Genomic DNA, 26,646 nt, shown 5'->3' with positions numbered 1-26,646 from the left:
TTTTAGAGATGGGATCTCACTGTGAGGCCCAGACTGGGTTTGAATTTCTGGGCTCAAATGATCTTGCTGCCTCAGCCTCACAACTAGCTGCAACTGCAAACACACGCCACCATACCTGGCTTAAGACATTTTTAGCAATAAAGCAATCATAGGTATTTGTGAGTAGATGAAGAGCTTTTAGTTATGCTGGACTCTTTGCATTTGTCTCTTACAACTGGCTTATTCATAAGAATCCTCTAACTCATACTGCTTTAAAATTTTCATTATCACTGGGTCAGGGGAATAGAGAGAGATTCTTCTTCAATTAGTTGTTCTATCTTGAAGACTGGGGAAGTGCTGGAGGTTTGTTGATCGGGAGAGATTCTTCCTCAATTAGTTGTCCTATTTTGAAGATGGAGGAAGTGCTGGATGTTTGTTGTGGGATGATGTCATTTCTCAGGAATTGCTCACCTTGCAGGAGCCTTGGTCTACCTGCCTTCTCTCTCAGGTAGCATTTGCCCATTGCCATCACATATTCCACCTCACTGCCCAGCTCCCCCATTCCTCTACATGGTGATATGGGGTGTTTGTGTCTCCGTGTCTGTGCTATGTAGTTGCCACTTCCCCCTACCCCTTTGTCGCCTCCACATGCCTGGGATTGCTCTTCTACTTCCTTTTCTGGTTGTGACTCATCTTTTAACTGTAACTTATTGAGGAGGGTCTCCTACATTTTTAACACTGAGGTACTTGTGAAGAAAAAGGTCATTCATTTGAACAAATATTTGCCACTAAATTTTAGTCTTAAACTTAAGCCGTTATGCTACTGTTATTTAGAAATATTTTAACAAGTAAAGTTTTTGGAATAATCATGTAATTATTGATTCTTAAGTCGCCTATCTTATTTTTTTAATTATAGAAGTGGATTCTATAGCACTGTAACTATTTTGGTTCTCTTTTCCTTATCTCTTTTCTACAAAGGAATACCATTCTCCAAAAGGACATTTTAGTGTAAAGTAAGCCACCAAGCACATGCAAAAAGTGGATGGGTTCTATTTACTGTGTTTTTAGTTGTTTAACATTTATGTCGAAAATGCTACAGGTAACAAGGAAACTCAGTTTGTTGAATGTTCACCATGTACCAGGGTTTGTGCTAAATATCAGTGTTCATGATCTTGTAAGTAAAGCAGGCATTACTATTCCTGTTTAAAAATGAGAAAACTCATCCTTTTACTAAACTGTTTGTATGTTACCTACCTAGTAAATGATAGAGATACAATTTAAAAACCAGCTGATTCTGGTTTTTAAACCTATTTCTTGTACAGTTGAAAACATAATACTAAACTTGCCATTTTGTTTTTGCTTAAATATTTCTTTAGTATTGACTCTAGGCTTTGGTGTTCAGTATTGATTTAAAAAAGTTCAACTCTGTTCTCAGATACCTGACAAGAGTATTGGGTCCACAGAAGATTGGAATCATTGTTGTGTTTATGATGAAGTAGTATAGGTGGATATAAAGCATCTTGGAACGTTTCAGTGGCTTTGACAGTTGAACAGAGATTTGGGTACTCTGCCCAAAACACTAAAGCTGCTTTGTGTGAACAAATAGTATTGACTTTAGGCCTTGAAACACCAGTAAGAGTTAAACTAGAAGGGAGTTAAAATCCTTGACAAAGTGTCAGAGTTTATGGATTACAGTAGCATGCCACCATGCCCAGCCAGACCTATTTTCACAGTGACATGCCCCTGTAATCCCAGCACTTTGGGAGGCCAAGGCGGCAGGATCATTTGAGCCCAGGAGTTCAAGACCAGCCTGGGCAACATAGGGAGACCCCCATCTCTACAAAGAGTAAAAAGTTAGCTGGACATAGTGGTGCACACCTGTAGTCCCAGCTGCTAGGAAGGCTGAAGTGAGAGGATCCCTTGAGCCTAGGAGTTCGAGGCTGCAGTGAGCTATGATTGTGCCACAGAGCGAGACCCTGTCTCCAAAAAAGAAAATAAAAGAAAATTGGTGGAATTTTTGTTTGTGAGTAATCTGATGTGTTGAGAGTTGTTTGTCAGTGGCCAGGGTGCATAGAACTTAGATTGGGTTCTGGTTGTGAAAGTATCCAAATGTATAACATTAAGAGGCAATGTTGGTGAAAGAAGGGGTCTAGAGTGTCACATTGCTTCCTAATGAATGTTTCATTCATTAAAGTATAATGAAAATGAATTTGAGAAGAGAGAGACAAGAGAGCACGCTTAATGAGGAGGGCGAGCAGGCTATTCCAGTAGAGAGAGAAAAAATTGGGAGATAGGAGGAGGTAGAATTTAAAAAAATGGTCTTGGTAATCATTAAGATGTGATTTTTGTATGATTGAGACATTAAAAATGGCTCACAGCAATGTCAGTAGAATGGAGGGACACGCCCCAGGTTTCTAGGAAGCTATGAAGAAAATGGGAGGCATGAAATGCGGAATGCTAAGAGAAATAGAGGACGCTTCTTTGTTCTAATTTTTTAAATAGTAAAGGAGACTTCTGCCCAGTTGACTGCTGATAGGAAAGAGCTATTGCTCATGTCATAGGACTTTTTGCTCAAAATTTAAAGTTAGGCCAGGCACGCTGGCTCACCCCTGTAATCCCAGCACTTTGGGAGGCTGAGGTGGGTGGATCACCTGAGGTCAGGAGTTTGAGACCAGCCTGGGCAACATGACAAAACCCCATCTCTCTTAAAAATACAAAAATTAGCCCAGTGTGGTGGTGTGCACCTGTAGTCCCAGCTACCGCTGAGGCTGAGGAATGAGAATCGCTTGAACCCAGGAGACGGAGGTTGCAGTGAACTGAGACCATGCTATTGCACTCCACCCTGGGTGACAGAGCAAGACTGTCTCAAATAAACAAACAAACAAATAAATAAAATAAATGTTAGAATCTTGATTACTTGAATTACTAAGCCAGATTTCATCATGCTTCATATTTGATTTGTTCCTTCTGGAGTCTTTCAAAGACCCTCTGGTTTCTACTTGCTTAAATGGTTTTCTGTTACTGGAATACATCTTGTTGCCAATAATCTGTTGGAAGAATAATCTTTCTTCCAACAGATTATTATGAATGTATTAAATAACATTGGTCTTGATTCTTATCCCCGGGGATTCTGCTACTAAAATCTCTCTTCATGCTAAGAAACTCTTTATGTTTGTTTGTTAGAGAAAATATGACTGGTGATTTTATTTTTTAGCCCCTGCATGCATTGCTGTATGTAAGAAAAGAATGGAAGTGTTCATCAATTTTTAGCTGCTCTTTGACTTTTCTGTTAGGTTTGTATTATATTAGGTAAGGTGTTAATATACAATAACAGCAGTTGCAAATGTAGAAATGTATATGACCTTAAAAATAAAAGGGAATTTAAGGGTTAATCTTAGTCTGTGGTGAGTTGCTTTTGCTGGAATAATATTGCTTGGGGACTTCCTATGAATAAGTAGATAAAAATTGGACCAGAGTTTCATGATTTCTTTTCAATTCCCCATGTGATTATAAATTTGCCAGATTGTTAATATTTGAACTTTAATAATGGTTCTGTGAGTTGAAAAACACCACTATGATTTTAAGGTGGTCTGGAAAACCTAGGTAGTTGTTGCATAATTTGACTTAACTACTTGAAACTCTGGTTCTCATAAAAACAATTTTGATAATAGTAATAACATTACTAGCTTTTTTTTTAAATACACCCAAATTCAATTGTGTATGTATTTGTGTATATGTGAATCATTGTGCTATATTTAGGGTACTTTTTGGTTAATAACAGTAATTACAAGAATTATTCCTTTTCAAATTTTATAAAACATTTTAATTGACAAAAATGTATCTATTATGCATGACTTGATTTGAAATATATATATATATTTATGTATCTATATTATAAAATGGCTAAGTTGAGCTAATTAAGACATGTAATACCTCACATACTTCATTTATTTTGTGTGGCAAGAACACTTAAAATCTGTTTTCTTAGCAGTTTCAAGTATGCGGTATATTGTTAATAACTATAGTCACTGTGTTATACAGTAGATCTCTTGAACTTATTCCTCCTAATGAAAATTTTGTATACTTTTACCAACACATCCCCACCCACCCACCATCCCCCTAACCCCAGATGACCACAATTCCACTCTCTACCAAACTTGATGAGTTCAGTGTTTTTAGATTCCACAATAAGTGAGATCATACAGTATTTGTCTTTCTGTCCCTGGCCTATTTCACTTAACATAATGTCCTCCACTATCATTCATGTTGCCACAGTGATAGATTTCTTTCTTTTTAAAGGCAGAACAGTATTTTGTTGTTTGTGTGTGTGTGTTTGTGTATGTATGTATCTGTGTATTACACATTTTTCTTATTCAGGGTCTATTGATAAACACTGTTGATAAACAACAAGATAGGTTGATTCCATATCTTGGCTAACGTAAATAGTGCTGCAATAAACATGTGAGTGCAGCTATCTCTTCAACGTACTGATTGCATTTTCTTTGGATACATGCCCAGTGGTTGGGTTGCTAGGTTGTATAATAGCACTGTTTTTAACTTTTTGAAGAACCTCTATACCCTTTTTCATAATGGCTGTACTAATTTATATTCCCACCAACAGAGTGCAAGGGTTCCCTTTGTCCACATCCTCTTTAGTACTTGTTATCATTCATCTTTTTGATAATAGCCATTCTAACAGGTGGAAGGTGATATGTCATTCTGGTTTTAATTTGCAATTCCCTGATGATTAGAAATGTTAAGCATTTTTCATATACCTGTTGGCTATTCATATGTCGTCTTTTGAGAAATGTCTATTCAGATTCTTTGCCCATTTTTAAATTGAGTTATTTGTTTTCTTTTTGTTAAGTTGCTTGAGGTTTTTTTTTTTGTATTTATTTTGGATATTAATCTCTTATGAGAGATATAATTTCCCAATATTTCTTCTGTTCCATATATTGTCTTTTTACTCTGTTGATTGTTTCCTTAGCTATACGGAAGCTTTTTAGTTTAGTTTTATGCAATCTTGTTTGCGTATTTTCCCTTTTGTTACCTGTGCTTTGGGTTCATATCTGACAAGAACTAGCATGTCTTGAATTTTACCCCGCTAAGTTCTTTATGTACATTATTCTTAAACAGATCCTGTGGGGTAGATGTTAGGATTATTACATCAGTTTTCTGGATGAGGAACTTGAGTTATGAACACCATATTATTTGCTAAAGGTCACACAGTAAATATACCTTGGCTTTAAATCTCAGCCTTTCTAACTTTAAAATCCATAATATTATCTACTAAATTGTAACTGCATAGACAAAGGTGGATTATTCATAAACCGAGATTCCCAGGGGTGAGAGTGGGTGTCCCTGGATGTGCTGTGGGAAGTCTGTGAAATCTGTTCCTTCCTTAGGGCCCTTGGTCTGGTCCTCTGCCTGGAAATTGCTTTACCCAGCTATCCCCTTGCTTAATTCTCCTGAATCCTTCAAGTCTTTACTTGAATTTCACCTCCTCACTGAGACCTTCTCTGACCTCTGTTTACAACTTTATCTTGCTGCCTCTGCAATGTCCTCACCTCTTCAAAATTCTATATTCCCGGGTCTCCTTACTCATTTTTAATAGCACTAGCATACATACAGTTCTTTACATTTATTGTATATTTTCTTTCCCTGTCTAGTAAAATAAGAGTTTCAGAAGGGCAGAAATCTTTTCTGTTTTGTTCACTCATCTGTTCTAAGCACCTGGGATGGCCCTTAGCATATCATAGGCATTCAGTAATTGAATAAATAAGTGAATGATTCAGGGTGAGAATTCTCTCTGAATTCATAAATAAGATATATTGTTTAATGAGCTTGCAGCTAGGAAAAGAGTTCATGACTGTTAGCGATTTTTCACTTTAACAGACCAGACCCAAAGTTTACTTCAAGCCGTAGTGATCCCTATGCTTTTAAGTTGAATGAAAAAAAAAATGGATGCTCATTTTCAGTTGTATATGAGCCATATAATCTACATTAATAACTAGTATAATTATTAATAACTAATCATTACTAATTATAATTATTTTATTTAAATAATTTTATATTTTATACTTTAAATATAATTTACTTAAATAATTATAACAATTATTAATAACCAGTACAATAACTTGTATAATACAGGTTAATAACTAGTAAATGCTAGTTCAGTTTGCAGTTTTCCTTGGGATCATTTTGGAAAGATAAATTATGCTTTGCATTTCATTTTTGTTTTGTTTTGAGACGGGATCTTGCTTTGTTGCCCAGGCTGGAGTGCAGTGGCATGATCACAGCTCACTGCAGCCTTGACCACCCCGGCTCAAGCAGTTCCACCTCAGCCTCCCAAGTAGTTGGGACCGTGGGTGCCCACCACCATGCTTGGCTGATTTTTTTTTTAATTTGTACAGATGAGACCTTGTGATGTTGCCTGGGCTGGTCTCAAACTCCTGGGCTCAAGCAATCCCCCACACCTTGGCCTCCCAAAGTGTTGGGATTACAGACATGAACCACTACTCCTGGCCTGTTTTGCAGTTTAAAATTACAGATTGAAGACTATTAAAATTTGTTCTGAACATGTTAACGTGCATATATTTTTGAATGTCACCATTTAAGACAAGAAACCGAACTGTGGGATTTAATGCTTACATATTTGTTATAAATACACAGTACAAATTGCCATGGTAGTCTTTGTCTTCTATTTGTGCATGCAAGTGATGTGTTTTTATTAATTTCTACAAGAATCATTGTACATGTACATGTAAAATATGTAACAAAGTTGATGAGGCAGTAACCATCGAGAGACGACTCCTGTTGTCAGTCATTTAAATAGTTGCCCGTAATGCTGCACATTCAGTAAACTTAAAAGCAGGAACCCTTGTGTGAATGCAAACATAGTGAGGCCCAAAGAATTCCAGGATCATGATCTCTGAGTCATTTGTTTAACTGTTTCATCCTCTTTAAGATCATACACCCTTATCTTGGGCATCTGTCTCCCGTATATAAACTGATTGTTAAAAGTTTGAATGCTCTTGATCAGAGTGAATAATTTACTAAAACAAGTAGGAATAAAGAAATCCCTCTTCAGGTATCTACAGGAATATTTGCATGTGAATAAGGTTGCTAATTGTAGCAGTAAAGACAAGGTGCTAGAAACAGGCTTAAGTGTCCATTAATGGAGGAGTGACTAAATCAATGATTTTATATTTGCACTGTGAGGATACTCTGCAGCTATTAAAACAATTGATTTTGCCTGGGCAATATAGTGAGCCTTTATCTCTATAAAAATTTAAAAAATACCAGACAAGTGTGGTGGCATACATCTGTAGTACTAGCTATTGCTACTCTGGAGGCTAAGGTAGAGGAATCACTTGAGCCCAAAAGACAGAAGCTGCAGTATGCCAAGATTGTGCCATTGCACTCCAGCCTGGCTGACAGAGCAAAGCAAGACTCTGTCTCAATCAATCAATCAATCATTCAATACGGTTGAGGTAAAAATAAATTCATAGGTACTGAAATATTTGCAAGGCATGTTGTTAAGTAAAAAGAACAAGTTTTACATAATTTGTATGTTTTAATTCTTGTGAAAAGTTGCACTTGAGTATATGGGTATGTCCTATATATAAAACAATACAGAATTGTTTTCCAAATTGTAATGATGGTTAATTCTTTCTGAAGGGAGAGTTAGAATAGAAATGTAGGGTGAAATATTGTATTTTATATATTTTACCACTAATTAAATATTTTATGAAACTACTTAATAATGGCAGAATACTACCTAGTAACTCCTTAATATTTAAAACATTTTCTAAATAGACCTACATACACTCCAAACTGAAATGGATTGGTTTTCCGTGCCTTAAATAATGTTTCTTTGCACATTACTTCTTTTCTTTTTTCTTTTTTGTTTTGTTTTTGAGACGGAGTCTCACTCTGTCAGTGGGCTGGAGTGCAGTGGCGTAATCTCAGCTCGCTGAAACCTCCACCTGCTGGGTTCAAGCAGTTTTCCTGTCTCAGCCTCCCAAGTAGCTGGGACTACAGGCATATGTCACCATGTCTGGCTAATTTTTGTGTTTTTAGTAGAGGCAGGGTTTAACCATATTGGTCAGGCTGGTCTTGGACTCCTGACCTCAGGTGATCTGCCTGCCTCGGCTTACCAAAGTGCTGGGATTACAGGCATGACCCACTGCACCCAGCCTGTTTCTTTGCATTACTTCTTATCCATTCTCCCCTCAACACTGAACCTTTACTCTTATTTATAATTTACTTGATGTCAAATTTTAAGATTTTAATATTCAACAGTTATTATGGTTTTTAAATTTAATTTTATGAACACATGTCTTCTATTAAAAATTATAGGCTAGGTGCAGTGTCTCATGCCTGTAGTCCCAGCACTTTGGGAGGCTTAGGCAGTTGGATTGCTTGAACCCAGGAGTTCAAGACCTGCCTGGGCTGGGCAACAAAGTGAGACCTTGTCTATGCAAAAAAATACAAAAATTAGCCAGTTATCGTGACATGTACCTGTAGTTCCAGCTATTCAGGAGGCAGAGGCAGGAAGATTGCTTGAGCCCAAGAGGTGGAGGCTGCAGTGAGCTGTGATTATGCCACTGCACTCTAGTCTGAGTGACAGAGAAAGACACTGTCTCCAAAAAATACAGAAATTCTAAAGCTCTCTCAGGGGACAAGGTTGGAGTTACTTGCCCTCTGAAAATGGAACATACTAGACAGATGTTTTTATGTCAGCTACAATGATTTGAAGTTAGTCACTCGATAAAGACTAGTGAGTTAAACATTTCTGAAACAGATTTAGGTAATTTTCTAAAGATTAATAATCATGAATATTTAAGTAGACCTGTAATTTATTTGCTCATGTTTGTGACGTATAAGATTAAGGCTTGCAGATTAACAGTCATTTCACATTCCCATTGGAAATGTGGTTAATGTGCAAAATAAAGAATGTATGCTGGGTGTGGTGGCTCACACCGGTAGTCCCAACACTTTGGGGGCCTACGTGGGCAGACCGCTTGAGCCTAGGAGTTCAAGACTGGTCTGGGCAACATGGCGAAACCGCATCTCTACAAAAATATAAGAATAAGCCAGGCGTGGTGGTGAGTGCCTGCACTTCCAGCTACTCAGGCAGCTGAGGTGGGAGGATCGCTTGAGCCCAGGAGGTCTAGTATGCATTGAGCTAAGATCAAGCCACTGCACTCCAGTCAGGCAATGAAACAGGACCTTGTCTCAAATAGTAAATATCTAAAAATAAAGAATATATAATATAATCATCCATGGCACTTTACTGTCTTGAAAAGTTAAATGATAGACACTTAAAATTTACTTTTTAAATTTTGAAGTTTACTATTCTTGCTTTTAGAGTGTAGAATTACACTCTTTTTTCAGAGTTAGGACAAATTGTTGAAAATGAATAGCTATGAAATAGATTTATTTTTATGAACTTAAGTTTTAATAAATAATGCTTTTACTGAAAAAAGATGTTGTATATTTAATTTCTAAAGTTTTATTTTAGACTTGTCTTGCTACTTTCTCCAGACTCTGAAAGAAGAACTTTATTTTTTCTGGATGGGTCATTGGTCATGTTTCCTCTGTTGAAATTTTTTATAAAATCATATTGGTAACTTGGTTAAGGAAGGATATTTCTATTTGTACCACATTGAAAAGTACCTGTGAAATGTAGGATCAGCCTATTTTCTGCTTTTTGTGGTGAAAAGTCAGAAAAGCTGAACAGTAATAAATGCAGTTGGTAATTGAAAACAATTAAGACAAATGCACTCATTATTTCCTTTCAAAAATTTCCTCAAGTTCAAAATAAATCCAAACAATCGAAATTACGTTTTCTTTATTTTGAAAATAATTAATCCATTACCTTCAATCACCTTTAAGAATTTCTGTTGCAACTTAAACATAATGATTCAAAAATAAGAAAAACACCATTAGAGAAGAGACACAATGTTGGTGGTTCATAGGTGAAGGGGGTATGAGGTTGAACGTATTCTTTCAATTTCCTTGAGGTTTGAAGTTTTCCCAAATAAAAATTTTGAGCATAGGAAATTCAGTGTAAACCATGTTCTTTTCTGTGACTTTTTAAAACTGCAAAGTGAATTTATTCTTACCTGAATACTGTAATCACCTGATGGGTTCTTCGTTCCCGCTGCACAGACAAAATCAGTCCACTGAAACCACAGCATTACAGTAGAAAAAGTTTAATTGACACAATGCTGGTTCATGCTGAAGAACTGGAGTTATAACTTAAGTCAGTCTCCCGGAAGGCTTGAAGCTTAGGGTTTTTATGGACAATTTGGTGGGCAGAGGGCTGGGGAATGGGTGCTGCTTATTGGTTGGGGATGAAATCATAGGGGTAGGGGAACCATTCCTAATGCCTCTGGGTGGGACCACAGGATCTATTGAGTTATGAGTAAAGGGTCCCCTGTTATCATCCTTGCTTTAAAGTTAAACTATAAACTAAATTCCTCCCAAAGTTAGCTTGGCCTATGGCCAGGAATGACCAAGGACAGTTTGGAGGTCAGAAGCAAGATGAAGTCAAGTATGTCAGATTCCTACTGTTATAATTTTGCAAAGACATTTCAATCTGGCCATTGTAGTTCATGATATAATACCATCTTTTTTTAAAGGTATTTAAAGTCACAAAATTCATACACTATTTTATTTGCAGCCACCTCTGTTCGTTCATAGTCTCACCTTCCATATTCCCTCTCTAGCAAATGGATGTCAATGTTAATACTGGGCAGTGTGTGGCTAGGTTTTCATTTTCATTTTGCATTAGGTTGTTCCCTTAGTAATCCAATGCATTCTGGACGACTGAACACTAGAGTCAGGAACTGAGCTAGATGCTGTAGGTGCAAAGGTGCCTGAGGGAAGCCTGGCCCTGATAGGTGCTTAATGAAGAGCTGTTTGCTCACTGTTAATATAGAACCTCTCATCTCTGCAGGCTGCCTTTTTCTGACATGGTCTCATTTTGATCAGGAAACTCATGTTTGTTGTTAGTGATGTTGTCTGCAAAGTCGCCCCTGCCCTCCTTATATTGGTGTGAAGTGTCACTGAAACGGGCCACTCCCCTGGACCTCTTTTAAGAGTGCATCTAGTCTAGTTATGTCTGCTCAACGCATAGCTGACTGTGACATGATAAGATTTGGGTTGTTGTGGGACTCCCTCTGCTTCTTCCCTACCTGTGACACCTTCCCCAGTAAACTTTATTTCCTATTTACATCTTGTGATTTTGGCAATGTGTATTTTGCACTCTCTTTGCAAGTGGTGTGTCCTATTCTTAAGTAGCTCTCTTTTGAGGAGGGTAGAACTACATACACGAAGACAGCTGACTTCGTGGATTGATAGTACAGACAGGAGATGGATTACCTAACTACTCTGAGCTGCAGTTCTCTGTTCCTAACAGGAACAGCATGTGTATAGTACCTGGCGGATTCATGAAGGCTTTTAAATATGACCGCTCAGTTAATGCCTTCTGTCCTCCTACCCATCTTTACCCCCTGAGGGTACCCTCCATGTAAAGTTGTTTTTAGTATTTAAGTGTAATATCCATAAGACAAACTGTTTTCTCCAGACAGTGTGTATGCACTTAACAGGTATACTTGTAAAACACCAAATAGCAATTCTGTGTTCAGGACCACTTTGCTGATGGGTAGATTTTGGGGTGCAATGCCACCCCCAACTATGTCCTCTCCAAGTGTCTCCTTTCCTTAATCCCACTGAGGTGCCATAACTGTGAGCAGAGGCACTGTGCTGTCTAATCCCTTTCTACTGGTTTTTTATGCAATTCAGGTTCCTTTTTAGATAAGAATCGTTCTTTGCTGTTTGACTGGTTTGTTTTAAATTCATTGGTTGATAGCATTTCATTTGTTGGTTCAAGTAACATTTAAACATGTGATATATGAATAGGCTTTCTAGAATGCAAAACAATACATATAAAAGCAATAATCTGGCCAACTATGAGTATGATTCAGAGTGTTGATACTTTATGTTATTGGTTTTGCTTATTTATTGATCTTCTAGGAACTCTTTCTTTTCTTTCTAATGGTACTCAAGTACCACTTCATTCACTTGGCTGGCTTCTCCCTTCTCCTGAGCCAACTGTGCATGTGTCTTCCCAAGTCTGTGTTCAGTGAGACTATATTGTTTGCCAGGGTGGGTGTGTTTGTGCCGCAGGTATCAACAAACACTACATATAGGGCTCCCTCCATCCTTTTTTTTTTTTGGAGATTCTATTAGATGTTTATTAGCACGCTCCTGGTTCTCTCATTTCTTCATACCAGTTCCTATGTGTTGGTGGTTATTCCTCCAGAAGTTGGTGGTTCTTCCTCCTGGTCATGGCTTTAACAGTCTGTTTCTTGCGTAGATTTTGGTCTTTCACCTGTAAGATCAAACTTCTGGTTACTGCAAATGAATCTGCATGTCTGCATCTGCTTGTCTGGTCTGCCCACCCCCATTCCTCTCCCCATGAGTCCCTGGAAGAGTTGTGATATGGAGGCACTTGGGGAGGTCTTTTCAGTTTCCTTTTCCCAGTACTTAATGATGTTGCTTTAAAATTTTTTTTTATTTTTTTTCTAAATATATAATACGTGTGCATGCAATATTTTGTTATATCCATAGAAGGTATAATGATCAGGGTACTGGGCATGTCCATCACCTTGAGTATTTACCATTTCTCTGGGTATGTTTCAAGTCCTCTCTACTTTCTATTTTGAAATATGCAATAGATTGTTTATTTGTTCTTTTAATTTTTTTTTTTTTTAGAGACTGGGTCTCGCTGTGTTGCCCAGGCTGGTTTTAAACTCCTGGGTTCAAGCAATCAGCCCATCTTGGCCTCCCAAGTGCTGGGATTACAGATGTGAGCCCACGCCCAGCCAGATTGTTGTTAACTGTGGTCAGTAGTTTCAGCTTTTATAGAAACCCTAGGGTTTTGACCCGAGGATGTGATTTAAAACTGATCCTTTCCAACTTCTCAGTCCTATCTGAGTTGCAAGGCCGACTGAGTGTTCCTTTAGGATATTTTATGGCCAGCAACATCATGGGGTTTTAAGTGCCTTGAGAAGACAGCTGAGCCATAGCAGTGCTCTTCTTGGGCATGTGGGTACAGTAGACATGCTTATATTTTTTAAATATGATTTGTACTCTACCTTGATGATATTTATTTTTCTTCCCCGCACCCCCCCCCCCCGACCTTTTTTTTTTTTAAGAGTGAGGGTCTTGCTCTGTCACCCAGGCTGGAGTCGCTCTGTCACCCAAGCTGGACTGCAGTGGCATGATTATAGCTCACTGCAGTGTAGACCTTTGGGGCTCAAGTGATCCTTCCACCTCAGCCTCCTGAGTAGCTGGGACTATAGGCACGTTTTACCACCCCGAGCCAGTTTTTGTGTGTGTGTTTCTTTGTTGTAAAGACAAGGTCTCACTGGGTTGCCCAGGCTAGATGGGGTTTCTTTTAAACTGTCAGAAGAAATGATATCGTTAACTATTAATCTCGTTGACCTTGTCAATTGTTTAACTCAACTACTTTGACATTTGCAATATTATTACTAGTATCACAAGTTTTCTCATGGTTTAATGATTCTTTTAGGGTAGAATTTTACTAATATCTGACTTGCTACTCTAAAGAATATTTATAGTCATCAACTTGCTCCCCCTTTCCCTTGCAATTCCAATTTTTTAAAAAAAATCCTCATATATAGGGGTGATTTTCAGAATGACAGAGAACGGAGCCAAAATGGTTTGGCCACATGAGGAGTGGGTTTCCTACTTAATGTTCAAGGCACAGACCTAAGTCCGTGAAACTCAGCGTGGTGATACAGACCTGTGAGGCAGGCAACTCGGGACCCTTAGAGATAAAGAAGAATCTGGACAAAAGAGCTGTGAGACTTATTTTAGAAATTGACTAATGACAGATTCAAGGTTTTGAATAGGAAATAATATCTGGTATGCAAAAGGTTTCTCGAGTAAGTGGGGAAAAAAAATAAAAAAGAAAAAGAAAGGTAGAGCTGGCCCTTGAAACGCTAATCTGAAAAACAAAAGACTGAGCTGACTTTCCAGGAAAGTGTGAACGGCTTCTGAACCCACTTTACTTGTCTTTGTGTGACTGTACTGCCCATTGTTCCTACACACAATTAAATACCTCCATGCTCTAGAGTCGGGTGTTAATGCATAGGTGTTAAGGTTTTTAAAAATATACCTAACAGTCTGATATTTTAAAATTGACTTTAGTTTCTTATCAGTTACAAAGTGTAATTAATTTATATTATAGATCTGAAGGGCTGCGTAATAAACTTTTTTTCAAGAGAGAAAATTTCTGTTGCTAGTAATCCAGTTCACCCTAGTCTATTATTTGGAGAACAAATAAGCAGTCATCTTGATCCTCTTTTATCTGAACATTTTAAGAGTAAACGTTTCAAGAGTGAAACAGTTCTGATCCCCCAGTATGACCTAAACAAATATTTCAGATCTTTTATTTTTGTAAGTGAAAGTAGTATCTTCTTTATTTTCTATTTCTTATTTGTCCTATGTATCATTTGTTTAATCATTTTTCTAAAAATTATAATGTGTCTTTCTCTGAAGGCATCTCTTTCTGGTAAATATTGATATGAAAATGTTTCATATAAAATGAGCTGAAGTTCTTTTAGTCCATTTGTAAATATGAGTCCCGGATTTAATTAAATCCCAAGGGAAGAACCTGAGGAAACCAAAACTACTAACATAATTGGGCCAAATTGTGTAATCAAAAGCAAATGATATGGTTATTAAATCTAATGAAATGATTTCCCAGCATTTAATTCATTTCTCTGATTCAAGATATTTTAGTAATAAGTAAGTGTTGAAATGGACGTTCTGTGCTGTCACCACTTTTAAACAGTTATTTTCTCAAGACCATTTCTGGTTAGAAATATTTCTAAAGGTTACACCTTAATGCAGATAGTGGATGTCTGCTGGGGCTGGGAGAAAAGGAAGGTGGAGCAGGAGGTGATGTGTGGGTCCTTATGAAAGCAGAGGGAAAGGAATGAAGACACTACATTGCTTTTTAAAAAGTGTTATTCTCTTATATCAGCATCTTCATTTTACATAAAATGAAAACATGCCATTGCTTGGTAAAATCTATATGATAGCTAAGGGATTAATGGCTAATTTGGCTGGTGCCGGGGTTCATGCCTGTATTCCTAGCACTTTGAGAGGCCAAGGTGGGAAGAACGCTTGAGGCCAGGACTTAGAGACCAAAATGGGCAACATACTGAGACCCAGTTTGTACAAACATTTTAAAAATTGGCCAGGTGTGATGGTGCACGTCTTTAGTCCTAGCCACTCAGGAGGCTGAGGCAGGAGGATTGCTTGAGCCCAGGAGTTTGAGGCTGCAGTAAGCTATGATTATACCACTGTACTCCAGCCTAGGTGACAGAATAATGAGACCCTGTCTCTTAAAAAAGGAGGAAATATACACACGCATACACAGCATACACACATACACACGATTAGCTTATAAAGATTTTGTTAAAATACTTAGAAAAAAACTCTTGATACATAAACTTGCAAAATAGTATATGTAATCATTCCACAAATGTGATTGTATTACGGTTTTTCAGAGAAACAGAACTGGTAGAATGGAGATTATATTTACCTATCTATATATGTAGATATGTATGTCTTTAGATATATACAGATATATACACACATATATAACGTTTACTATAGGGAATTGGCTCATGTGATTATGAAGTCTGAAAAGTCCCAAGACCTGCAGTCACCAAGCAGGACCCCCAGGAGAACCAATGGTGTAAGGATCAGCCCAAATGCCTGCAGCTCTAGTCCCCCAGAAGATCTGATACTTCAGTCCAAAGGCAAGAAAAGACCAGTATCTCCTCTTCCTCAGCCTTTTTGTTCTATCCAGGTCTCCAAATGATTGGATGATGCTCATCCACATTAGGGAGGACACTGGACTTTTCTCAGTTTACTGATTTAAATGTTAATCTCTTTCAGAAACACCTTGGCAGACACATCCAGAATAATGTTGGGCCAAATGTCTGGGTGTCATGGGACCCAGTCAAGTTGACATATAAACTTAACTTTCACTATGATATCTTCAATCTCACTTGCAATCTTAAATTCCAGCTAGAATAGCAGCAAGACTTTTTGCTGATAGATTAAAGGGAAAAAGGGGTATGTGTGTCTTTTTGTCTATCTCCTTATCTCCCTCCTCCCCCATCTCTGTCTATTAGAGCAACTGTCTAAGAATCGAGAAGGATCTAAGATATTATCCTACTTGCGGGCTAACAGGTTAGCCTACCTTGGTTTCATGGTTGCTGACAGAAGACATGAGGCTCCTAGGTCAGAGATGAGAAATTGTATTACTCTTAGCACAGCATGCAACATAAGCATCAGCATATTTGGTTCAGTTCTTCCTACTCCCTTGACCTATGGGAGTGATGCCCTTGGGCCCAGATGGATGCCTGCATGCTCTATGGGTAGTGTTACAGGAGAGGACTCTGAGCTGAGGAATCTTTTATAATGGCCGTAAGCAAGACTCACTGCCCTTGGCCCTGGAGGGAGACACTATGTCTGTCTCCCACGGCTTATCTCTGTACAGATATCTTTGAAGAGCAAGTCCAGAACAAAAGCAATCAGTGCCTCTGTTTGCAAGACATGCAGATTTTTAAGAGACAAATGGAGAATTGTCTCTTAACACAGAAAATAAAAGTTGTGAAATGAACAGTTTAATAAGAGACTGGTGATGATATCAATTGGCTTGGTCATTTTTGAAAGTAGTTTGATACTGGCTACCTTAAAACGATCATGCCATTTGAAACATTATGTTATAGACTTCCTTCAAAGAAGTGAATCCTAAATATTGAAATGTTTTTATTTAGAAATCTATCAGTTACTGGAGTTGAAATGTTCTTTGATGAGTGAAATGTGAAATGATGATATATTTACCTGATAGAATATTGAATCATTAAAAATTGTTACTTTAATGATTGCAATATTTGTATTTTATTATTACTATGTAAGAAAAGAAAAACCTATAGATCTCAAAAAACTGGAAGTAAACACCAAAGGTAAGAGGAAAAAAAGACAGAAATCATCTCACATCGGTACAACAGTGTCCTGGAGAGCCTGGTGTTCTTTAATCACTCTAACTGAACTTTTGTGCCACAGAAGATAAAGGACACTTATTTTTTAAAACAAATACGTTATCAAATTCCCATTTTCTTTTTAAAATTTATCTAGAGGGTGGTGTTAGCACCTAGTTAGCCCTTAATAGTTACAAGACAGTTTTCTGAGTACTTCAATTAACTCATTTGATTTTTATGGAAACTCTGAGATAGATGCTATTACTTTCCACAATTTATAAATGAGTAAACTGAGGCACAGAGAAGTTAAATAACTTGTCAAAATGATTCTGCATGCAAAATCCACTTTTTTTTGTTACTGTGCTCAGCTGCCATATCAAATACAACATGTGTAATACTTTATTGTATTTGTTTAATATCTTATTTTTTGTTTCACATTTGTATCATATACTGGGAATTAAGGACAGTGCAATAAATACATAGCTAATGAGTTTTATTTTCAAAAGAAAAGTAAGTGTTACTCTGGTAAGCAAGCCACTTCTGAAATGAGATTGATTAGTCTGAATAAAATCATGTCAACTAGAGGGTGGCCACTTGGTCACTAGTGTGTGGTGGGAGAACCCTGAACAGTGCAGACACACTTCTTGCAAAACAAGTGGTGCCGGTGTTCCTGGCATGGTGGTATCTGCTTGAATGGTCATCTTGGGTAAATATGTATGGGAATGTGGCAGATGACGGCAGGTGAGGTGCTGGGACTAGTTATTAGATTCAGTGATTCTTATTAAGCATCAATATGTAAATCTTCCTGTGTGAATCATTGATGACAGGCAAAATGGAAGAAGAATGTGAAGACAAATTGCAGTGTACTTTTGAATGTTGGATCAAATATCTTCCAAGAAGATTCCTTCATGTTCTGGAATCCTAATAATCAATGAGAAGACTTACATATTGGAACTGAATTTTAAGATTCCATTATGCATGGAACTGGTGCAAAAATGCATACTTTTTGTTCTCTGTGGTTAGATAGCTTTCATAAATCAGCACCATCTGTTCTTTTGCTTTTGGTTGTATGGAGTCATGTTGTGTACGTATCAAGACAGGAGGCATTTCATTTCTCTGGGAAATGGAAATTTCATGGACTGTGTTACATACTACATTTGATCAGTACTAGCTTGAGGTAAGAATAGTAGGAATCTGGATGAGGGGATGACACTCATATACAGTAATTACATCACAGGCACTGAATAATTCTTCATAGACTCCTAAATAATTTGATGTTGAGCTTTGTTCAGTAGAGCATAGTTTATATTATAAGGAACTGGACTTTGTCTAAAAGTATAACAAGTAGAATTTCCCTCTACAAGGGAATATTTTTAATTGTAAAATATCTTATTTTTGCTATATATTGTTATATTATTATATCTTACCTAATATTGTCTTTTCTAAAAAGTATTTGCATTTTTTCATGAATGTTTTTGTTCTGGCAGAATATAATGATCATGAATTAAAATTGTATTACACATTTCCTGATTTTATTTCTTTGGAAGGTTGCTATAGATTTATCATTTTGAATTGTGAAGACCTTTCTCCCACAGATGTTTTCAATTGTTTTCCATATATGATGGGAAATTACTTTTTCCTGGCAATTCGGCCAGTTAATCAAGTAGTTGGGACATTAACACGAACGCCTTCTGGAATCCTATTTGTGATACCTAGGAGACTTGGAAACAGATTCCCTTTGGAATTATTTTTCACCAAATGTAATCCAAAGAAAAAGTGCTTTAATTCACTCTGTCAACATCCTAATAAATATTTTCTCTAGGATACCATAGCTCACTAATAGTTAACATGTCTCTCATTAAGTTAGGAAAATCTTGGAGGGATTCTAAAAAGTATGAAAAAGAACATTTAGTTGAGTGACTTTTAGCAATATATTTGAACTGATTAAAATATTTTACTGTTATGAGTAATTTTTAAAAAAACATTTGACAGAGAATATTGTAAATTGTACCATGAGAATTTTCATTTTTTTGTGCTTTCTAAATATCAAAATCAAAGATAATATGTAGGAAATTTAAGTAGAGAAGTATAACTTTAATTTTTATAAAACAGTTTTTAAATGATACATATAGGCTTTTCTTTCAAGTGATAAATATCCAAAATATTTACTTCTTGGACCTCAGAATTTGAATGTAGATATGCAGATGTCTGGTTTCTAGATTAAATTTTATAGTGTTCCTCTGAATTAGACAGTATGGTTTGTGTTCCTGTTTTCTGTGGTGAGAGATGGAGGCAGGATTCTAGTCTCAAGTGTTCTAGTTACAAGTCCTGTACTTTTTTCTGGTAGGATCACTTAGGTTTTTGGATTTTTTCTCTTTTTTTTAGACATGAGGACTCACTCTGTTGCCCAGCCTGGAGTGCAGTGGTATGAACATAACTTACTGCAGCCTTGAACTCCCTGGGCTCAAGTGATCCTCCTGCCTCAGTCTCCCAAGTAGCTGAGACTACAGGCACACACTACCGTGCCTGGCTCTTTTCCAATTTCTGCATGAGAAGTTAAACTTCAGTTATTTTTTGCGCCCCCCCCCCCCCCTTTCTGGAATCCTAATAAAGGTAGCATGTCAGCTGCCTTTTTATGGCAAAAGTAACCACTGATTGGTAAATCACATCAAGACTTGAAAAACTATACATATCTGAGAAGCAGCTTACATCTGTGGCATTGTTCCAAGAGACACTGGCTTCTCTGGGGCATGAGGCTTTTCATCCGTGCTAGCTCTTGCAACCTCCTGATGTGAGTCACCACGCTTGAGCTGCCTGCTGGGGACCCCAAGAGAGTGGCTCCTGCACAGCTGTGAGGACTGCTGGGTGCACACTCCTCTGGAAAACAAGGCATGATGCAACCTTGCTGGCAAGTGGAGTCTCCTGCCTTACACCCTGCACAGTCAATCCAATGCCAGGCGGTCTGTGGGGACCTTGAGAGTCTGCATGTTTGTTAGACCTGAGAAGCCCCTCCACCCCCTTGGCAGGCATTTCAGAATAAAAATAAAGACGTAATGCTAAAAGACTTATCATAAAAATGAACAGCTTCTCTGCGCCACTGTTCCCGTCTTTGTCCCTAAATGTCTGCTCTGATATTTACTTCCATGTTTCTAAATAATATATTTATGTTGCTCTTTCCTGATTACCAGTTACTGACATCTGTTGACTTGCCATATGGAAGATGAGAGTTGTTCCTTTTATACTGCTTCTAGTTTCTCGCTCCCATCCTCTCAATGCTGTTACATCCAATGTCTAAGTTCAGTCAGTAGCCTGTGTCACAGCACATGGCAATGTGACAGTTGCTCACCGCATAACCAAGTGGATACTCTGATTATACTTCCTCTTCTATAGATTTTTTTTTCTCCTGGAGCAAGTTTTTTTATGTTGCTTTGTTTTCTGTGTATATATTTTTGATTTTCCCCCTGCATTCTGTGTCAGGTCTGTCAAGATGCCTTTTATTTGTCAAATACTCAAAAGTATCAGACCTGAGTCCAGGGAGGAGGTACAAACTTGTAGTCGCAGCTATTTGGTTCAGGCTGGAGGATTGTTTGAGCCTAGGAGTCTGAGGTTAGAACTGGGCAACATAGCAAGGCCCCATGTCAAAAAAGAGAAAAACTAAAGGGGAATGAAAGAACTTTTATATCAGACCAATTACTAGTTTCTTTTTTTCTCATAGAGATGTACTTACTAGACCTCTCCATCCTCCTGCTGTTATCTGAACTGGTTTCTGCCTGCTTCCCTAAACTGCCCTTTCTCCTATATTCTAGGACTTTCCTTGGGTTCTGACTGATTTCTTACTGTGTTTTCTGGATTTTGCTGGAGCACATCCAAAAAGAGCTTTATAATAAAGTGTTCATGCGAAGGAAGTAAAGATCTTCTTTGCATGTCTCAAAGTTTCTTTTATCTTTCATGCTTGGTCTTTTTAAGCATGTAGTTCTACACTGAATTTTTTTCAGTATAGAAGATACGACTTTTAGTAGAATTTAATATCACTATTCAGAAGGCATTTTTATCATAATCATTTGTTAATAATATTCCTAGTTTTAGTCTCCTAGCAATCATCCACATGCTATCATTTGTCAATCCTTCGATTAAACTCTGCAGTTTTGAGATAACTCCTCGTGATTCTCTTGTATTTTGTACAGATGCCTCATCTAAGAGGAGGAGGTATTAGGAAAAAACAAAAACAAAAACAGAACAGATGCCTTCAATGTGGACAGTCTTTTCAAGGATGTTTGTAGAGCTATCTAGGCATAGGATGTCGTCTGACAGCAGCAAGCAAGGATACTCCCTGTCTGTGTAAAAGATTTGGGTTCCCTGAGCCTAGAGTTCTTCTTTGTGTGCCAGTGTCCCTGGATCCTCTTCACATCACCTTGTGAGAATCTTAGCTGAGGAACCACTACATAAAAGGGTCATATTCTGGCTAACGGTGTGGCTGTGAGTTGTGAATAGTTCTTTGTCTGTGACCCAGGAATCTTCTGCCTTCTGCCAGCATTGATGAAGCCGTTGCTTTCAGGTAGGTTAAAAATCCTAGACCCCTCCTACTTTTTTTACATCTACTTTCTTTCTGAAAATGTCTTCAACCACCACCCCATAGAGTTTTCTTCTTGTTGCCATGTACTTGATTGTATATAGCATTTAGTTGTCTTTTTCTTGGTTTCTTTACTTGTCCTGAAGACATTTTACAATGAAAATATCTTGTATATAGCAAAGCACAGTAAATACCAGGTGTCAGCAAGTTTCTAAATTATAAATAGTATGTTTTTTATTTGATTGAGTGGATAATATGTTTCATATTAAATTGTTTTGCAAGGTACAGTGTATGAATAGATGAATACATGTATATACCCTTAAAATGTTTTATATTTGTACATAATTGCCCCAAAAGATTTATCAAGGTATGTTTTCTATATTATATACGTATTATCTATTTCTGTCTTCAATAATGTTTATAAATTACCATTTGTTGGGTAATTACTATGTGTCAGGCACCATATAATGCTTGTGATATGGAGGATTTTCTTACTAATTCTCTCAGTAGTCCTGAGAGGAAGAGGTTTTTTTTCTTTTTTTTTTTTGAGACGGAGTCTCGCTCTGTCACCCAGGCTGGAGTGCAGTGGCCGGATCTCGGCTCACTGCAAGCTCCACCCCCTGGGTTCACGCCATTCTCCTGCCTCAGCCTCCGGAGTAGCTGGGACTACAGGCGCCCGCCACCACACCCAGCTAATTTTTTTATATTTTTCATAGAGATGGGGTTTCACCGTGTTAGCCAGGATAGTCTCGATCTCCTGACCTCGTAATCCGCCTGTCTCAGCCTCCCAAAGTGCTGGGATTACAGGCATGAGCCACCGCACCCGGCCTGAGGAAGAGTTTTTAAACTGTGTGTGTGTGTGTATCAGAGAGAGAGAGACGGGGGTCTAACTCTGTCGCCCAGGCTGGAGTGCAGTGGCATGGTCATAGCTCACTGCAGCCTTGAACTCCTGGGCTCAAGCTTTCTTCTTGCTTCAGCCTTCCCAGTAGTTGGGACTACACACACTATCTCACCCGGCTTTTTGTAGAGACTGAGTCTTGCTACGTTGCCCAGGCTGATCTTGAACTCCTGGTGTTAAGCCATTGTCTGTCTCAGCCTTCTAAAGTGCTGGGGTTACAGGTGTGAGCCACTAAACCCAGCCAAGGAAAATGTTTATATTGTTCATATTTTACAGAAGAAGGGATAGAAACATGGAAAGGTACATAACTCGCATAAGGTTATAAAATTGGCAAATGATAGAATTGCTGTTCACGCCCAGGTCTGTTTAATGCTTGAACCCAAGCTCTTAGTGTCTGTACTCTGCTATGAAATGGAGAGTAGGGAAAGGAAAAAGAAAAAAAAAAAACAACAACAAGTGGCTGGATTGTATCATCTGAAAGTTCTTTGGCACTGTTTAGTTTAAATTAATACTATATAGTTCTATTTTTTTCTTACTTTACAAAAAATAGAGGTGGGGTCTCACCATGGTGCCCACGCTGGTCTTGAAATCCTGGGTTCAAGTGGTCCCCCCACCTCGGCCTCTGAAAGTACTGGGATTACAGGCGTGAGCCACTTCACCTGGCCAGTACTGTATAGTTCTTAAATATTGATTTGACATACATAATAACAGCTTTGTTTACTGTAGTTATAATGGAATTCAGTGTATAGTTCTTGCTAAAAGTAACTACATTTAGTCACAGCTTTAAAAAAAAAGTACCAGACAACAGAATAAAATCATATAGGAGCTGATAATTTACACATCCTAATGTTGGGAAAATCTAAGTTGAGGTTCCACAGCAACTGCAGCTCAGCCTCAGGGCAGTGAATGTTGCCATCCAAACTGGACACTGTGTGTAGCTTCATGAAATAATATTCTCCATACTCTTGGGTGCCTGATAATGGCCACTGTGGGAACAATGTGTGAATTATCAGTGGCTGTTTTATCATTGTAGTTTGGGGCATTTCATTTATGTGGCTGTTTCATAGTGCAACATAGGTGTTTCAAGTGGTGATACATCTTGGTGGCATTTCAGTAGTCCTTAAATTATTAATGAATCCTGAAAAAAAGATCTGTAATGTGTAAGATTATTTTTATGTGCTACATCTGGTTTATAAACAAATCACATTTGCTCTCCTTCCTGCCCCCACTTCCATTGGAAAAGCATAATTTTGGGAGTTCGTGTTTACATTCCACGTGCAGTTCTCAGGCAGGTTCAAGATGCTGGTTAACCTTTGAAATGTATTATGTGCTGGTGCTTAAAGGAGATAGATGACTGAGAAGTACATATTAGAGCCTCTCAAGACACAGCATCATCAATCAAATAGCCTGGCTTCATGCAGAGCTCCACCATCCAGAAAGCACAGAGCACAGCTATGACTCATAGAAAAGCTTGGTGCCCTTAGTTTCTACTTCTCATAGATTTGAAAGGGAAATATCAATTGGGCCTTACTGCCTGCTTTGCCTTCTCTTAGTATCTCTTCAATGATTCAATATATTGTTGGACATTGTATCTTGAACGTGTAACTCTTGCTTATCATTTTGTTGATTGTTGTTCCTGTTGATGGCATGCACATTTCCACTGAGTCTCTCAAATAGCATGATTGAAAATGTAAAATTTTTCTCCAGTGTTGGACTTCCTGTCCTAATATAGATGGCTTAATAAGTTCCCAATATGTGTACCTATGAATTATGTTGAAAAAGTTCACAATAAAATCACCATTGTCAAATTTATGTAATAGAAAAGATAAACCTAACAAATTATATGTATACATAAATTATACATATAAACTTCTAAGAAATGGATTAAATGCATTTTACTTAGTTGCATTTGGGGAACATATTACCACAGAGATTCCTAGGCATGACTTTACTTTAATTAGCAAAACATTTACAGAGCTTCTACTAGGTGCCAGAGAGTATGTCTCCATCATTGTGTTTGGAGAATCTGAGGATCTCTTAACTGTTCTAATCTGGCTAGTAAGTCCATTGATCTCAGTTAGGTATCTTTATCATTATTCAAATGATTTTGAAAAGCCAACTTTTAACTATTAATAATAGTGAACTCTTTAATGAAAAGACAGTGGCCGAGATTATAAACGAAGGTATATTCTTGGGTGGCTTTTCATTTATTTTTGTGACCTACCACATTTATTCCACAGGCACCTTTTTGAGTACGGATTATCTCATCTGAACATCTATCTAATCATTAGTTTGTAAGCTAAGAATAGTATAACTTCAATAAACTGACATATATAAACACCAGCAAACTTACTGGATTTCTGCAACACATTGGAACAATTTGTACAAAATATTAGGAGGATGAGGGCTGAGTACTTTGTTCTTTTTGCTTGTCCTTTTGTTTGGTCCTTCATGCACAGAAGTAAACAAAAGTGGTCCATTATGGCTAAGACCTTACTGCCTTTACAGACACCTCTAAATAATCAGTCGATTGGCTTAGGATAATTTTATGTGAAATTGTATGGGATGAAGGCTGTAAAGTCTGGAACTATGCCACTGCATGCTCCTTTTGACGAGCTATGTTAGTAGGAATCAAGAACTGAGAAATATGACTTTGAAGCTTTTGGTAATGGTTATGGTTTGTAATTGTTTTAACCATTTTGAGTAGGAAGCTGTTTTCAAACATGCATTTCCAATGTCATGTATATTTGTTTATCAATGTATCGTAACAATGGAGTAATATATAATAACTTCCTAAAATATACATGAAAAGCAGTGAAAAATGACCAGATAATAAAATTAGCATAAAGATAAGTTTTTTTCTTTGTATGTTTGTTTTCTTTCCTTATCCCAGTAGTATATCTTATTCACTTTCTGGGATACACTATCTCATGAGACTCTTGTTTTCAGTTTTAGCTCTTTACAACACACACTCATCCTGTCATTAAAGGTCATCCTTCTTCGAGGAAACAGTTACCATAATCATACTGCCTATTAGATTCCCATTTTATCCAGTTTCCTTTCACATTATAGCAAGAAACCTAACACAGATTGTACTGTTCTTTGTGTTGGCTGCCTCTAGGATGAGGATGGGACAGAAGAGGATAACAGTCGTGTTGAACCTGTTGGACATGCTGACACGGGTTTGGAGAATATACCCAACTTTTCTCTGGAGTAAGTTACTGATGGTTTCAACTAAATGTGCAATGTACATGTAGCGTCATTAATTGCAGCAAGTATTCTGAAAGCATATGGCATGAGGAATGTTTGTGCTTAGTTGAAAACATGCCGTGCATTGATTTGTTTTTATAAAGAACATCTTTTATCTCTTGAGTTAATTATGTAATATAAGCAGTATAGCATGGAAGTTCATGTCTACCTGTCCTGAGTTTCATGCCCTGGCAAATACTATTAAATTATAATATAAAATAGTATTTGATTGAAGATGTTTGTCATGTTAACAACACTGTAAACACCATAACTCTTTTCAGATTGCTTTCTGTGTCAATATTTTGATCATGTGTTTGTTCTTCACTTTGCTAAATTAAAAAAATTTGCAGACATACTTGAAAAACTAGTTAGATCATGTTAGCATTAATTGTTATAGTGTATGTGTATATATATGTATTTATTGTAGTTTGAAGAAATTGAATCTCTCTAGATAGTTAATGAAAAATTGGAGGTCCTAGATTAGGGACCTTGAAAACAATTTTAAATATAAAAGGACAACGAAAAATCTCCTATTTGTTCCACAATGTTCTGATTATTTTACGTATTGACATATGTAAATGGTAGGCATTCTCAGGACTTCTTTCCTTGGTAGCTTAGAGCAGGGAGGACAGTCATTTTGGATTTTTTTCTTTGACTTTGGGTAAAAGTTGGGGATATAGACATTGACATTTATGTACTTAATTCTGTCTTCTCTTGGTCTTCCAAGAGAAGTGAGATTAAGCAGGCACTAGGATCAGATGCTGTTTGAATGTATGGCAGTCAGCAAACTGAGGATTTACATTTAGTAAAGTACTTGCCATGCCATAGTTCTCTTTAGAATGTGGGATAAA

At 37.5% G+C, this 26,646-nt stretch overlaps 1 protein-coding gene across 1 annotated transcript in view; it reads left to right on the top strand.

The window, feature by feature from the left end:
• LOC105540231 (partitioning defective 3 homolog) overlaps positions 1-26,646 on the top strand; it is a gene marked incomplete at its 3' end in the record, with an annotated part of 96,984 nt that overhangs the window by 41,994 nt on the left and 28,344 nt on the right. Inside the window, exon 3 of the mRNA XM_011980768.1 lies at positions 25,668-25,759. Coding sequence (XP_011836158.1) covers positions 25,668-25,759 — 92 coding nt within the window. The remainder of the gene's footprint in view (positions 1-25,667; positions 25,760-26,646) is intronic.

Source organism: Mandrillus leucophaeus, unplaced genomic scaffold (assembly GCF_000951045.1).
Source record: "Mandrillus leucophaeus isolate KB7577 unplaced genomic scaffold, Mleu.le_1.0 Scaffold2167, whole genome shotgun sequence".
In the NCBI taxonomy this organism is placed as follows: Eukaryota; Metazoa; Chordata; class Mammalia; order Primates; family Cercopithecidae; genus Mandrillus; species Mandrillus leucophaeus.
This window is presented reverse-complemented; position numbering and strand designations above follow the sequence as displayed.